Source organism: Panonychus citri, unplaced genomic scaffold (assembly GCF_014898815.1).
Source record: "Panonychus citri isolate SS breed McGregor unplaced genomic scaffold, ASM1489881v1 Contig00092, whole genome shotgun sequence".
In the NCBI taxonomy this organism is placed as follows: Eukaryota; Metazoa; Arthropoda; class Arachnida; order Trombidiformes; family Tetranychidae; genus Panonychus; species Panonychus citri.
The window spans coordinates 758863-774994 of record NW_026515497.1 but is presented as its reverse complement, the minus strand read 5'-3'; the positions used below and the strand labels follow the sequence as shown (position 1 = coordinate 774994).

The 16132-nt window shown below is 32.9% G+C and overlaps 4 protein-coding genes and 1 long non-coding RNA gene across 5 annotated transcripts; 1 reads left to right on the top strand and 4 right to left on the bottom strand.

Moving 5' to 3' along the window:
* Positions 1 to 666: 666 nt before the first annotated feature.
* On the top strand, positions 667 to 1627 carry LOC128387708 (uncharacterized). The gene is made up of 2 exons (XR_008325158.1): positions 667 to 975; positions 1158 to 1627. It is a non-coding gene; the product is annotated as an uncharacterized LOC128387708 (long non-coding RNA).
* LOC128387699 (uncharacterized protein YfbL-like) lies at positions 1536 to 3870 on the bottom strand. Its single transcript, XM_053346950.1, has 4 exons — positions 3092 to 3870; positions 2249 to 3018; positions 1878 to 2178; positions 1536 to 1808 (listed from the first exon to the last, which is right to left on the bottom strand). The coding sequence occupies exons 1-4, from the start codon at positions 3195 to 3197 to the stop codon at positions 1672 to 1674; spliced, it is 1314 nt and encodes a 437-aa protein (XP_053202925.1). The 5' UTR covers positions 3198 to 3870; the 3' UTR covers positions 1536 to 1671.
* Positions 3871 to 4001: 131 nt separating this feature from the next.
* Positions 4002 to 6129, bottom strand: LOC128387707 (neurocalcin homolog). Its single transcript, XM_053346957.1, has 3 exons — positions 5230 to 6129; positions 4721 to 4850; positions 4002 to 4591 (listed from the first exon to the last, which is right to left on the bottom strand). Exons 1-3 carry the CDS (start codon positions 5475 to 5477, stop codon positions 4397 to 4399), a joined length of 573 nt encoding a protein of 190 aa, XP_053202932.1. The 5' UTR covers positions 5478 to 6129; the 3' UTR covers positions 4002 to 4396.
* A 1350-nt stretch (positions 6130 to 7479) lies between these two features.
* On the bottom strand, positions 7480 to 10328 carry LOC128387698 (homeobox protein 2-like). The gene is made up of 2 exons (XM_053346949.1): positions 8544 to 10328; positions 7480 to 8453 (listed from the first exon to the last, which is right to left on the bottom strand). Exons 1-2 carry the CDS (start codon positions 9520 to 9522, stop codon positions 7999 to 8001), a joined length of 1434 nt encoding a protein of 477 aa, XP_053202924.1. The 5' UTR covers positions 9523 to 10328; the 3' UTR covers positions 7480 to 7998.
* Positions 10329 to 10855: 527 nt separating this feature from the next.
* On the bottom strand, positions 10856 to 15179 carry LOC128387689 (protein HIRA-like). Its single transcript, XM_053346934.1, has 5 exons — positions 15007 to 15179; positions 14767 to 14829; positions 13440 to 14533; positions 11687 to 13365; positions 10856 to 11612 (listed from the first exon to the last, which is right to left on the bottom strand). The coding sequence occupies exons 1-5, from the start codon at positions 15041 to 15043 to the stop codon at positions 11210 to 11212; spliced, it is 3276 nt and encodes a 1091-aa protein (XP_053202909.1). The 5' UTR covers positions 15044 to 15179; the 3' UTR covers positions 10856 to 11209.
* Positions 15180 to 16132: the final 953 nt, after the last annotated feature.

Sequence of the window (16132 nt, the reverse complement as noted above, 5' to 3'; positions counted from 1 at the left end):
AATTGATTGTGATAATAATCAAAGAGTCTGGTAATCACGAAATCCTAAATGATTTGATTGCAAGAGGTTTGAGTTAACCAAATTTCAAGTAAATTGTAGTTTGTTTTTCATGAATAAAATAATTATGATGATGATGGTGATGGTGATTAGTTGATTGTTGTCATGATTAACCAGACAATTTACTTAATGAAACAAGTTAATATGAAGAAACTTTGAAAGCCCAATAGGAAACCATTGGTTAAAACTTCAATCCTTAAAATGTATTGTTGCCAAATCATGAAGTAAATTGTTGCTAAAATGGTTGGAGTTAATATCCCTGCCGATATATAAGGTTGATCAATGTAAGATAAGATGAAGGATAAGTGATGGATTAAGGTGATTAAGATTAAGAGACAAATCTCCAACCAAAAGATTAGTGAATCATATGGAAGCCTAATTGCCTTCCAAAGGAAGATGATTAAACTAACAATTAAATAAGTATTCACATAGCGTTTAGTAAAGAAATGAATGACACCATGAATTAAATTCATTCTCTAAGCTGAATAATATGGAAACAATTAAGAAAAAATTTCAACAATTAAAAGGTAAATTTAAATTTCCAATTGTAATCACAATCGAAAGGATCAGAAAAATAAATTGTAAGAGTCACTAATTTGGTCGCGATGGTTACACAGAGAAAAGAAAACAAATTGTTTCAAAACAAAAACAATTCCAATTCTCACAATTAATCTAATTAATTGCGAAAATTTTCTCCAAGTTAATTGTTACGTTAATTTCTGTTCGAATTGTGAATTTTAATTATGATTTCGTAAAAACCGCTAACCCATTTGTTGACCTTTCGTATGAACAGTTCAGTTTGTTGACAAAAAGCTCGAGATTGTTTATCGCTGGTTAATGGCGACAATTCATTTGTTAATTGCTGCAATTTAAATATTCTAATTGTTAATGACCAACATAATATTAATCAACCAGAAGGTGAGTTAATTAGCTGATTACAATTCTCTATGTTGATTGTTGATTGCTCATTTTTCTGGTTTCTCTGGATCTATTTATAGATCAGATTGACTCTTGTTCCATATTTTTTTCAATTGTATTTACTTTGAGAATTTTGATTTTTTTATTCTCTCTCTCTCTCTCTCTCTCTCTCTCTTAATTAGTATGGTTACTATGGATGGACCAACAGGTAAACCCGTTAAAAGTGTCAATATTGTCACCAATGCGTCAATATTTCTTGGTCAAGAGACAACTTCGTTCAGGTGGTTATTCCTGTTGGTTAAATGGCTTTTTATCACAATCAATGCTGTCGCTTTAGCGGGTCAATTGTATTGTCTATTTGCTCCTAATGTGATCATTTGGTCCCCAGAAACTGCTCTACTTATATTGGGTGTTTTCTTTGGCATCGTCTTGTCGTTTGTTGCCCTTTTCGGTGCGGTCAAAGAGCAATGTTACATCATCTTAACTTATAACATTTTCATCTCAGTCATTTACTTTGTCTCAGTTTACCATCAATGGAGATCATTGATTGAGGAGATTTCTCTCTTCTTTTATGTTCTCCTTTGCTACCTGTTCGCTCACCTCATGTACCGAAAATGTCCAATTCCAACTAAATAATTTCTTCATTTTATTATTTTACATTTGCATATTTTATTGTCTTATTATCTCTATTACAAATTAATTGGCTAAATTGAGAACTGTTGAAATGAGAGTATCGACAATCCGCTTTAGAAAATCAAGATTTTCGTTTGTAATTTGGTTCTTATCATCACAGAATTCATGGTAACAGGCTCGTTGGACTCCTCGAAATGGACCTAAAATCGATCAACATTCAGGTTAGAATGGAATTATTATTAATCGTTGTCGATTAGTGCACTACTTACCTGTATCGGTGAGTAAAACAGCCGGAAGAGAAACTGAAAAATCTCTGTTTCGATGATTCCAAAAAGCGGCATGATCTGATCTCATAAAGTTCCGGAAACGATAAGCGGAAATAAAATGTGGATACTGAGGAATCGGAGGGTCAATGACGAGAAGTTTATACTTATTCTGAGCGGGCATCGTGTACCAAGCCTTTTTAAAAGGTTCTAAAAGGCCATCATCGAGATCCCGTCGAGTGACCAGAGCGATGAAATCACCGGCATATCGATTACCACGTAAGAACGTACCTACTTTAGGTACAGCCTGAAATGGAAATGATTTGATTATATTGTCCAAATTAATTGTTATTCCATCAATCATGTTTGGTGCTTACTCGAGTCATGTCGTTTGGTAATGTTTGTGATCGTTTAGCTGGATCAAAGTTCAAAATCATGTCCATAATAAACGCTCCGGTGAAGCTCGTTTTCTTAGGCTTCAACTCTTTTGGGATTAAATATTGATTAACGAACGCTAGACTGCCAAGGATCCCGTTTTCCTCAAGGTCAAATGCGACAAACATGATGGTATGATTTAACTCACCAGATCGAGGTGACAAAAGACGAACCATTTCAAGTAGTGCGGCCACTCCTGAACCGTTATCATTTACACCGGGTGAGTGTTTTGTCGTGTCATAATGAGCACCGATCAGTACAATTGAATCAGATTTTGAGTTACGATGAATTCCTGGTAAGATACCGACAATATTTGCACCTTTAACAGTCCGACCCAAACTGACCGATGCTTCAAAATGTTGGACAAACGATTCTGGAGTATAATAGGCCAATCGTCCTAAAATTGTCGCTCTAACCTCGTCTTTGTACATTGGATCTGCTTCGTGGTTTCTTTGTTTAGAAAAATTTTCCGACAATAATCGTCGTAAATTGTTGATATTTGATCCTTGATTAGTATTAAATTGTTGATAATGAACGGGAAAAAGAGTTGAATCATCTTGATAGTAATTCGGATTGAAAGAAAATTTAACCGAATCGTTGGTAATTATTTTCGATTCTATGTGAACACCATTCAAATTTTCGAGAATTTTGTCCACATGATGTTCAGCGGCTCGAATACCAGGAAATTGTTCAAAAGAAGTAAACAAATTATCTAAACAATCAACAAAAAACCACCACAATTAAGGTAAGAAAACAATAAAGAATCAATGAACTAATCAACTTACCTTGATCATCTTCATCGGAATCAATAATAGTCGACCTGTTAACAATCAACAGTTGGAAGGTTAAAGTTAATTGTGATGATAGAATCAGATAAACAAGTAATGACATTGAATTGATCACTATCAAAGAATCAAGAAGACATTGGAAATGAAATTAACCCGATTAAAATGTTAATCAAGATTAACTAAATAAGGAACAATCAAAGTTGAAATCAGGTAGAAGGAAAAAATCATCGTCATCATGATCATGATCATCAATCAATAACAATAACACTTGAAGACATGAACAGTATTATCATGAGAGTGGCCTGAACATGATGATAATCAAGATGATCTGATTACCTAATTGAAAACACCAAGAAAACCCGGTCTGGTCAGTTGGATGATTAAGATGATGGAGGAAAAGAATAGAAAAAGAAAACAAATTTATCTCTCAAGTTCATGAACCCATGATGAGGCCAATGAACAGGAAGCGCTGATTAATATTAGGCCAACTCGTGGTCATCTTGGGTCATAAGAGTTTAAATTGATCTTTAAACTGGTTCAAGGTCAAGATGATTAACCAAACAAACAAAGAAAATCGGTCAAATTCAGGGCATTTCACTAAATTTCCAACAAGTTTTTCTTAAATAACTTTTCTGTTTTTGAGTGTTCAGACCCCAGACTCGAGTTATGGAAGTTTGAACGATACTCAATTGTCATATTTTAATATCAAGGTCATTTGATGGTCAGAATGGAATGGACCAATGGAATTATTATTAATCGTTGCTATTGTCGATTAGTGTACTACTTATCTGTATCGGTGAGTAAAACAACCGGAAGAGGAACTGAAAAATCTCTGTTTCGATGATTCCGAAGAGCGTTGATCCTGACAGTAATTCGGATTGAAAGAAAATTTAACCGAATCTTTGGAAACTTGGTGAAATGTCCTGTAAAATTTATCTCATATGAGTGGTTTTAATTTTCTTGTATGAAAATGAATCTTTTATTGTTATTAACAATTAACATGATTAATTTGTTTTCCTTTTACCTGAAAAACAAAACAATTACATTGAACGGAGAGAGAAAGAGAGACAGAGATTCATTGTAAATGTCATGGTGATGATGTGAGATTTCATTATGTTCAGAATTTTCATTAATTCTTGATGATGATTGAGGATTTTTTTTCCTTTACGAAATGGACTAGAAAACAAGGAACAAAAAGTTATATTTATATATAATTAAGTTCCAGGGAAAATGATTCTCTGTTGAGGTTCCAACGATGACAACAATCAGATGAATAAATTATCATGAGAACAAATGATTCGATTAAAATGTTTGAGTGTCACATTGAAGAAGACGAACAATCGAAGGGTCACTTTTAGCTCCTTGAATAAACTCATCCATTGACAATCGACCATCAAGATTCTTGTCCATTTGACGGAAAATTTTATCAGTCCGCTTTTCGGGAGTCGATTCATCCTCAGGCATTTTCATCAAAGATCCAACCATTTTGTAGATTGCCTTCAATATATAATGAAACAACACAGAGAATTATTATCAATCTAATCATCATGATTATATGTTTACGAATTTAAGTTGCAACGATTAATTGATTGCAACATCGTAACGATTTTCTCATTCAATCATTACCGAGACAATTTCCAACATTTCGTGCCGAGAGATGAATCCATTACCGTCCAAATCGTACATACTAAATGCCCATCGGAGTTTCTGATCAAGTTTTCCTCGTGAAGTAACACTTAAGGCACATAGGAATTCCCTGAAACAGGAAAGAGAAAGAGACAAAATTTCAGAATCTTTTTAATCTTTTCCATTTAGTTAATGTTGTTGTTGTTGCCAAGTTGCTGAGTTTAAATTGGAATGATGAATAAGATGATATTTACAGAGATTTAAATATAAACATGTCTCTCATCTAATTCACACAGAAAAGTGAGCACACATGAAGGTAAATAACGTGACAATTTCAGCTAATTGTTCCCCATTAAGAATAGGCAAGTGTAAGTAATTTGCTAATAAAACGACAACAACAAAGGAAAACAAATGATTGAGAATCGATTGGAAAATCTTTATCATCTGAATTCCGTTTTTTTCACTTCCATGATGTACTAATCGACGATTGAACTTTTCTATCAACTTACCTGAAATCTATGGTTCCATCACCATTGGCATCAAAGGTTCGGAAAACATGTTCAGAAAATTTTGATGCATCACCATGAGGGAAAAAGTTTCCATAGATTTTTTTAAATTCATTCTTAGAGAGATGACCCGATGGACAGTCTTTCAGAAATCCCTTGTACCATTCTTGGATTTCGGTGTCGGTAAATTCCGTTGTTGACCTTAAGTCCTTTAATTCCTCTGGTTTTAGTTTACTGTTGTGTTTACCCATAACAATTAAGGTTACTGATTGATTGATTTATTGGTTGGATTGGTTGTTGTTGTTGTTGTTGTTTTTGTTGGAACGGGAAAAAAAATCTATCACAATGGCAACTGAATTGAACAACGAACCACAGTTTAAAATGAAGTAAATCGCAAGGGATAATCAAACGATGTTGATGGGATGATGATGATGATGATAATGATGATAGAAGACAGAGAAAAAAATGAAACCTTGAGCCAATGTTAGTTAAATTGTAAGAGAAGTGAAGAAAAAAAAAGTTGTCATCAACTAATTATGTGGATAAAAATACACAAAGATGATTAGACATTCACAGGAGAGAGACACATATCATGTTAAGAATAGATTTTCAATCTCAGCTGATTAAAGAATGAAAATTTTCAAGCAACAACAATTAGACAGGTAAATTGTTACCTCAATGATTGTCAAACACACTGAGAATGATCATCTAAATATTATTACAATAGAATAGAACTTTTTTTTTCTCAACAATTAATCAAAAAGAAACACAATCCATTGCGCATTTTCATGGTTCCAATAATCAATTAGATTTGAGGGTTGAATCAAAAATTAACCGCGAATTGATTGTATGATTAAACAGAAAAACAACACAATTTACAGCTTAATCAGCCTTAAAGTGACGATTAAATTGTTGACAATTTTGATTGAACAGTCGAAATGAGGGAAAATCTTTTTTCCAAATTTGTTTCAAGTTTGATTTCGAAAGCATAGATCTCACTAGTTGTTACCTTCGATTGAATATTGAGGTGGGTATTTTAAATTGAGAATTAATTGTTAATTGTATGAGAAGAAATCGAGTTGATTAAGAGCTTGAAACTCGATAATTAAGTGGAAATTTATGGATCATTCTATCGGGTAATCTTAATTAGTGCCAATTGAATTGTGAGTATCACTGAGATTTCGGTGTATCCACGAAAAAGGCGAAAAAATCAACAGGTGATTAAATTTTTCTTTAAAATTTCTGAATGATTTAAGAATTAACTTGATAACATGAGCGATAATAGTGTTCGAGGTGAACCGATCGACAATTAATTACCTTAATCCAGTCGATCAATTTAATCCAAGTCGATGGATTAACTAATCTTTTCACTTGATTTCTGTTTCATTTTTTTCTTCAATTAAATTTTCTCTTCTCAATCAATCTTATATTAGTTAATTCAGTTATTCTCTCTCTCTTTTACCTAGTAATTTTCACCCTCACAATCAGTGAGCTCATCGAAGTTAATTAGACTTAATTAACTAGTATCTAAATCATTGTATCAAATATCAACTTTCCATTTGAAGATCAATACTTGACAATTGTTAAATTTCATATTACAATCAAAATAAATGATAAAAAAGATTAGATAACAACAGTTAATCAACTCTAAATGGAGCAATGGTCAACAATTAAGAGCTTGTTGTCTAAATCATATCAGGATCATTTTGACTAATCAACACACACGATTAATTAATAACAATCAATTTCTACAAAATTCTGATTATTCAAATAAGTGAAAAACCCTAAATACAATTATAATTGTTCAATTTCATCTTCTTCTTATGATTAATATAATAATGGTAATCAAATGACAACAATCAACCATTAATTGTTGATTGAGATAAAAACAAATCATTTATCAATGTGAATGAACCTAAAACTTAATGACGACGATGATAATTAACTAATTATCATTAAAATCCTGATACACATTGTAAACAGAAACAATTGCAAACAATTTACCTTAACCATTGAACATTTGTAGATATTTGATTAATAGTAATCTAATTGTTCACCTGTTGATTTAACAAAATCTGTAATCCAATTGATTAGACAAATCAATCGCTAATTAAACTAATCAAATTCCAACTAAATTGTTGAAAGTTAATTTTTTCTCTCTCTCTCTCTATTGTTTAACATTTACAATTACGATGATTAAAGTTTGTTTGAAAAAAATTAAATCTCTCATAAGAGTGAAAACCATAATTGTGATTAAGATTTTTGCTTAATTACTTTATATGAAATAACACTTTTGAGATGATGAATTTTAATCATCATCGAGAGGAACATAATTAAAATGATGAATGAAGAGCAAATATATAATTCGGTTTGTATTCAATTAAATCAGGGCGTTGATTGATTTCCAATATCAGCTAATTGTAGATTTTTATAATTATAGTTGGATGATGATGATGATGATCAGAGAGACCTTTGATTAATTGAATGATGATGATGATGAAAAAAAATAAAGGTAAAGATGAACAATTATCTGCTCTTCAAAGTGATTAACAAGACAATCGTAATTATCTTGTTCTGATGATTTACAAATATTAAGTCTTGGGTTTTTAGATGTGTAGACAAATAATTAAGTGAAAAATTGAGACAATTAAAAAATAATTACAACAATAATTAAATATATGGGCGAATGTTGGTTAATCGGTGAAATAGGAAAACGTATGAAAATGTATACACAATGGATCGTATATCCTTTAAATTGATCACAATTAAGTTCTAACTGTTTTTACTTCGATTGTAATTATTATTATAGCGACGTTTTTTCTTCGTCCTTTTCGAAGGTCCAGTTGATTGGTCTTTAATTGAGCTTTCGATTTCTCTGGCAATTTCATTAACTGATTTAGATTTAGTATCATCACCATTGGTGGTTTGTTTTTTTTCACCGGTAGCATTACCATTAAGTTGAACACCATTTGGTTTATCATCATTAATATTATCACAATTAACTTTATCAATTGAACAATCAGGTATTGTAACTAAGTTAATTGTTGAATCTTTGGTTTCCTCTTCTTTAATTGATTCGATTGGATATTTGTTCAACTGGACTTGATTTGTTGTTGTTGTTGAGCAAATGTTATCAGGATCAGGATAATTACTATTACTTGAATCATTTTCTTGATTCTCAGATTTTAAATGTAATAATGTTGATTGTTGATCGCTGGTTGTTTTATCTGTTGGGATGATTGTCGATGAATAAGTTGTTGTATTGTTTTCGTTGTTAATCAAAGTTTTGGCACTAGAATCGTCTTCATAGATATTACCTGGTTCATCGGTTAAAATGGAGCCACAATAAGAGGTGGTTGATTCAGGGGAGTGGGAAACTGAAAGGTGGAACATGTTTGATTCTTTAATTGTGGCGGAACCACTGCCGTTGTCATCGCCGGAATCAACGATTTTCTCTTCGCAATCTCCACCACTAGCACCATGTTTATCCTCTTGAGGTTCATTATCAGGGGAATTTTCAACATTCGCTTCGGTCTCTTGTTTAGCTCCACCATCGAACGGTTCCTCTTCGACCAGGACACTTGTAGATATAGCACCGAGTTCTTTGAGGTGTTGATAATCATTCACTTTGAATTGGAAATATGATTCCTCCAAACCGTCAGAATCATTTGTAAGGTAAATTTGTTCACCAATTTTATGACCATTTTCATCGTAATAAACTTCAGAAACGTATGAAGAGTTTCTAACAAGAACTCCATGAGCTGAGTTTTCCTTGGTGGGTGAATTATGGTGATGATGATGATGATGGTGACTGTGACTGTGACTTTGATTATGGTTATGGCAACGATGATGATGATTATTACCATTGTTTTCTTGAATAGTATCATTACAATTGTTTTGTTTAACATTATGTCCATTGGGAGATTTATTATCTCCATTGGATCGACTTTTTTTCAATGATTTTTGAATTAATTCAGCTTGTGCTCGACATCGTGTCAGAAAACTACCACGTTTACCCGATTGATAATCGGTATATTCAATGTTTAGGTCATTTTCATCATCATCAGGTCCACAGCCAGTGGGTTGTTGGCATAATTGTAAATTAATCAGGAAACCATAAAGACCTCGAAAGGTTAAATACCAAATAAATGTGAATACACAAAATAAACAGGAAACTGAGCAAACCATACCAAGGAGTAATCTAATGTAACCATAAATCCAACCTCGAAATTTGGAAAATAATTTTGATGGTAACATGAAGATTGGATAAAGATGGCGATCAGCTATAGATGTCATGGTGAAGGTCACAGGGTTATGAACGGACGGCGGTGGTAACGATGACCAATATGAAAGACAATGGTAAAGGAGAGTAGGTTGAAAGACAATCAGGATCAACAGTGGACACTTGATGGATTATTGTTCTTGTTTTTATATCAAGATCATCGGCTAATCACAGTAATGAGAAGGTGAAAGAGAGATTGGAGAATAGAAAAAAGAAAGATTATTCATTAAGAAATAGAATAGAAAAGTTGAAAGTGTTGTTGTTGATCTAATACATTATGTTGATAGAGAAACAAACACACTGGTAAGATGGAGTTTCTAAAGTGAGAGTTGATATAGAGAGAGAATTTGTAATGGTTATCTAATCTACTGATCGTTTTGTTATCATAATTAAACATTTAATCAACAATTGGATTGGTCAATTGATGAAGTACAAGAAGAAGACAGAATATCAACAAGTTGGTTAATCAAAATGGTTAATCTTTTACACTTTTCGCCTCTCGGTGGATTAAGAGAACCACAAGGAAAGAAGAAGAAGAAGAAGAAGAGGAAAGAGGAGAAAGAAAGAAAAAGAAACAGGTTTAACCGAAATTCTATAACAATAATTGACGACACTTGATGAATTTTGTTTTTTCTTCTAATGAGAGAGAGAAAAAAAAGATTTACTGATGATTGGGATTTAATCTTCTTCTTTCAGGTGGATTTGTAGATTAGCACAGTTTCTATTATTGGTGATGGAAGAATAGAAAAAAAAAGTAACATGAACAAAGAGATTGAGAGAGAAAAATGTTTTCTACTCTATTTAGAAAGAGAGAAAGAGAGAAATTGTTGATAATCAAATAGATGATGAGGATAATCACAATTGGAAAATATTAGAATAGTAAATCACGAATGTAAAAGAAATTAAGATAATGATGGAAAATGGAAGATTATTGTTATTAGATAGAAGAAGAAGAAAAAAACAACCTACCAGAACATCGGTAGAGAAGAAGATGAGAAATAAAAGGCTAACCAGAGGGCGAAAAGTGAAAAGTAAGGGAGGAAAGAAAGAGAGTGAGAGATGATAAATATTTCTAGTCTTGGATTTTGACCTTGGGAAGGTCACACTGAGGGCGATCGACTTTTGACCTTAAGTCTAGTCCAAAGAGAAACGTTGTCGAGATTTAGGTTTGTTGATCTTTTTCACTCTTTCATCCTCATTGTCATGGATCTTTGATCTTTGTCAACAATTAACGATCTCCTTTTGTTTTCATTGTTTATCTTTCATTCTGGACTATTTTTCGTTGGGCTGATAGAGAGAAGTTGTTAGTTCGAGGGTAACTTGATTGTGAGAGAAAAGTTTGCAAAGTTTTGGTTTGTTTTGTGTTGAAAAAGTTGATTTTTATGATAAAGGGAAAAAAAGTTTGATTATTACATTTAAATTGACTTTGATTTCTAAAAAAATATTTTCTTAGTTGGAAATAGGAAAAGGAAATAATTGACGGTTGAAGAGAGGGTAAAGTTGATTAGCAATTAATTTAAATCATATTCTCACAATTTGGTGAGATTAAAGGTGAATGAAAAAAAAAACCGGCGAACTGAAAGAAAGAAAGAGAGAGCGTGATTGTTGTGATTACAATTACTTTTTACAAAATTATTTACAAATCCAAAACGATCCGAGGTTGATCATAATGATTAGTTATAGAGAAAGAGCAGTTGAGCATCATGAAAATGATGAAAATGACGAGGATGAAGATGAAAATGATGAGATGAGATCAAGTTGTTGTTTAAACTCCGTGTAAATCCTCTGTAACTTTAAATTAGTTGTGATGATCGCCAGAATCTCTCGTAAAAGTGAGTGTTTCTCATTTCCTAAAATGCTTGAATCCCAATTACTTTCAGACGAGGAAAATGGTGGACCAAGAAGAAATTGACACAATTCTCGGAGACGAAGTTCAATCCCTTGTTCAGTTAAAAATTGGGCTAAAGTGATTAGCCAATGACGATATTCCTTAGATGAGCCAAGAATAAAAGCTGAAGATAATTGTTGATCAATGAAACTTAAAGTTCCAGTTTTTTGGAGATTTGAATTGGACAGGAAAACATTATGACTCTTTTTAATTAAACTGTTAATAAATAGAAAAAGAAACATACAAGAAGATTAATAATCAAATAATAAGTAAACAGTTTTTTCACTCACCTGTTTTGTGACTGAAGAATTGCTAATGGATAAGAATTGGTCTCAGGTTTCCACATTTGCTTATAGTCAGAGAAAAAGTTGAGTAGATCATTATCATTGGACACTAGTGACCAACTACCAAAGGAAAGGTCGAAAACATATGATTTACCGGAAGAAATTGTGATTACCGGTGATCCTGAATCAGTGATTCCAGTGTTTACAACTGTTGTACTAGATGACAAGATTGGTTGAAGAGATTCATTTTTGACAACCACTGAATGTTTTTCAAAATCCCAGAGCCAAGCTGATGCTTTACATGTTACTGCTAATAGATAATGTTTATAACAATTTAATTTACTCGCCAATGAGTCAAGAGTAATCGGTGTATGAAGCCGTCTACCCGTTGTGGTACTAAAAACTGATAGAGTTAAATCAGAACAGGCCACTGCGACTAGATTGGGACAAGCTGAGATACCACAAATTTTTGACGATAAAATCATTTCCCAAACTTTTTCATTCTCTTGGTTCAAAACCCGAACAATTGAAAGTGATGAATTGCTAATGTTATTTTCAATTTCGATACTTAAAAATTTTGATAAACCGTTTTCATCCAAAACTTTAACACTGATTGTTGAATTTTTATCAATCTTTAAACTTGGTAACATAATTGATCCTCTAACCTCTGATCGAGGTGCTGATGTTGTTGTCGTTGTTGATGATTTCTCGTTTCGATCTTCAACTCGAACAACTTGGATGGATGAAGTTGGTGTTTTGGTAATATTACTGAAATTTTGACGATTTGGTTTCTTTTTATCGTTGGGCATAAGTTTCTGAATCAAATGTACAGCAGGTGGTCGTGTTGGCCCGTTGGCTTGTTTAACTGTTGGTTGATCAGCTGATTTGTTATTCAATGTTTTTGTTGATTGTGGTACTGTAGTGGTTGTAGATAATTTAATCTTCTTAGCGGAAGAGTTTGGTGAAATACTTTCGTTTGGTGTGGCAGGTCGCTTTTCGGTTGACTCGGAAGGATTTTTGGACGTTGAAGATGATGAAGTTAATGAGAGAGGTGTCTCATTGTTATTATTATCACCATTTGATGTGTTTTGAGTTTTATTTTGTATTGAATCCGTGAGAGAGACTATTGGTGCTTCTATTGGTGAAAGTATCGATCCTGGTGTAACAGGTGAGACTCCAGATAATTTTGGTGTTTGTTGATTACTGATTACTGGTGTTGATTGTACTTGTTGTTGTTGTTGTTGTGATGGTTTCTGTTGTTCGGGTTGCTCCTGTTTCTCTGGACTTTGTTTAGGAGTTGATGAAATATTTGAGTCTGCCCTTTGATCTGACTTTAAAGATGATAATAGTGAGGCCACATCGGGTTCGGTTGTTGAGAATGTTGTTGCACTAGCGTTAAATGGCATTGGTGCTCCATCGCAATCATTTGGAGGTGGAATAAATATCGGTGTAATCCTTTTACGACCATTTGGCATTCGAGTCTCTATTTGTTTATCAGTCGGACCTTTGTTAATATTATTTATATCACTAAGATTTAGACCAGATTTATGTAAATCATTGTTACCATTTTGCACAATCGAGATACCAGAACAATTATTCAAATTTTGCTCTTTACTATTATTATTGTTGTTATTGTTATTATTAGACGAACTAGATGTTTGCTGTTTCAACTTTTCTTGCTCCTTCTGTATACAAAGAATAAAATGAAAGAAAGTTTAGTCAATTAATTGATATAAAAAGCTAAGATGATTTTTTTTACCTTCTTCAGTTGTTCTTCTCGCACTTTTAGAATCTCTGGATCTTCAATAAGCAGAGTCTCTTTGGATGATGATTGTAAGCTTTTGCCATATAATTTTTGAAAATAAGCCATTTTGGCTTCTTCCGATGCCGTTTTACCAATTTCTCCTGGTTCAAATTGTATAAATGCCACTGTCCCATCTCTAGAACAACCAAGAAGTGAATAACCATCTTTACTCCAAGTTAAATCAAGGACAGAACTTTGGAAAAGATCATGAATCACTAAGGTGGGTCGTCTATTTTTTGTACTCCAAACAGAAACTGATTTATCACGACTTCCTAAGGCGATTAATGTATAAAAATTTGAATCTTCGGTGAGTATATTTGGATTAAATCGAACACAGGCAACCGCTTTACGATGACCAACAAAATCTTTTTGTGCTCTCCATCCTTCTCTTTCAATGATTTGAGCTGTTGATCCTCGGTTATTCATTGCATGAGCTGAGACTAAAAATTGACCATCAGGTGACCAATTCAATCGAAGTACATGAGTTGTACCACCACACTCACGAAATGGTTCACTAACAGTTTTCTCTTCTTTCCAATCTTTGGTTCGCCAAATTTTAACTGATTTATCATCAGATTGTGAGGCAACGTATTTACCAATGGGATCCCAACTGACTCCTTTGACAAAACCATTGTGTCCATTTAATCTGGTAACTATTTCAGGAAATTTACGAGCATTCCAAACGATAACATTATTATCAACTGAACCGGAAGCAATATATTCATCTGAAGGTGACCAATTGAGATCAAGAATATCACCAGAGTGTCCACGAAGAGTGGCAATACATCTCCATTGTTCAACATTAGCAGATCCTCGAAAGATTGAAGTCGCTGATGATCCCAAATACTTAGAGATTTGCCAAATCATGATGGTTTCATCATCTCCAGCCGATGCCAAATATTTACCAGATTGAGACCACCTGACAACATTGACACAAGCTAAGTGATTGTCCATTTGACACAACAATTTAGGCACTGATTCTTTTTTCTCCAATTCTTCATTGATGACAGGTCCAAAATTCCATAAACATACTCGCCCAGCATCACCACCTAAAGAAAAAGCAAAAAAAAAACGAATCAAACGAATGAACAAAAACAAAGACAAAAGAAGAAGAAAAAAAATATCACACAAAGAGCTAAAAATACAGTAAATGAAAGATGATGAGATAGAAAAGTAAGAGAAAGAGAGATAAAGAAGAGGAAACCACCAGACTAAGAGAAAGCAATTAAAGCCGGGTTACCATTGAAGAGAATAAAAAAAAAATATTCTGATAGAAACTCACCTTGTCCACCAGTAGCAAACTTTGTCCCATCCGGATGAATATCAACAGAGAATATGGGTTGACCTGTCAACACAATACCAATAGAAAAAATTACAATTAATCGAATTAAATAAAGAAAATAAAAGAAAATTAATCAATGATCAATTAGATTAGATCACATGTAAAAACAAAAGGTGAGAAAAGAATAGAATAAAAAAAAAGCAAACCAACAAAGTGACAATAAGAAATTAATCAACTAACCGTCATGATTAACCCAAACGGGCTTGAGGAGTTTCATATCACCCTGTTGATGTAAAATCAGTAGTCATAAAAATTAATTGTAATTAAATGAACAATTAGTTAAATTGTGATAAAAAAAAATCAAATCAAAATAAATTCTCATCAAAAATTGGAAACAAAAATTATCAAGATGATCCAATTTTCGACTGGAAGCGCCACCTGTTGGAAAATAACACAATCGATTTTCGATGGAATTTAAATTTCCCTCTTTACATTTTGTTCTTTTTAAACGATCGCAACTCCATCTATGAATTGTGTCAGGTGGTTTCTCTTTACTTTTCTATCTCTTTTTCTGTCACAACTTGTTTTTATTTTTATTTTTCCATTTATTATTATATTTTTGGTCTCTCTCTTTCTCTCTCTCAATTTACATGGAATATCTAAATTAAATGTAATTTTGTGTTAATTTCGATTAACTCTGTGCTTGGTTCTTCAACCAATTTAAATTTCTGTATCTTTAATCAATTTCTCATCTTGATATTCTATTTCTTTTTTTTTCTCTACCTCCTCTCGCTCTCTCTCTATTTGTCTGTCTGTATCTTTCTCTCTCTCTCCCTTTTTCTTTCTCCCTCTCAAATAATCTTGATTATCATTTTATATCAATATGTCAACAACCACTAACAATTTGAAACAAAGGTTTATTCGTCTTCTTAGAAAATTTAAGCTTCCGGAGACTGAGGCTTTTGAATCTGAGGAACAGTATAAAGGTTATATGGAACAAGTGATGGCTCAAAATGATACTCAAATAGATGATTTTCTCGATGAAGATGATATTGGTGATTTTAGTGATTCAGGGCAAGAATTTGACGATATAAGCATATCATCCACACCAAAGCCAAGTTTGAAGCCTTATTTTTCAACATGGACTCTTGAAGGTCCAAGGGATTCATCATCTTTTAGTAATACATTAAATGAATCAACTCCAACCACATCAAATATTCATCAATCTAGCAATATAAATCCAACAAATTCACCGTTATCATCATCATCAACAACAACAACAGCAACATCAACAAACACCACGACACCAACAACCAATTATCTTAACACCTCCATCAACAATACATCATCAACATCATCACCAATC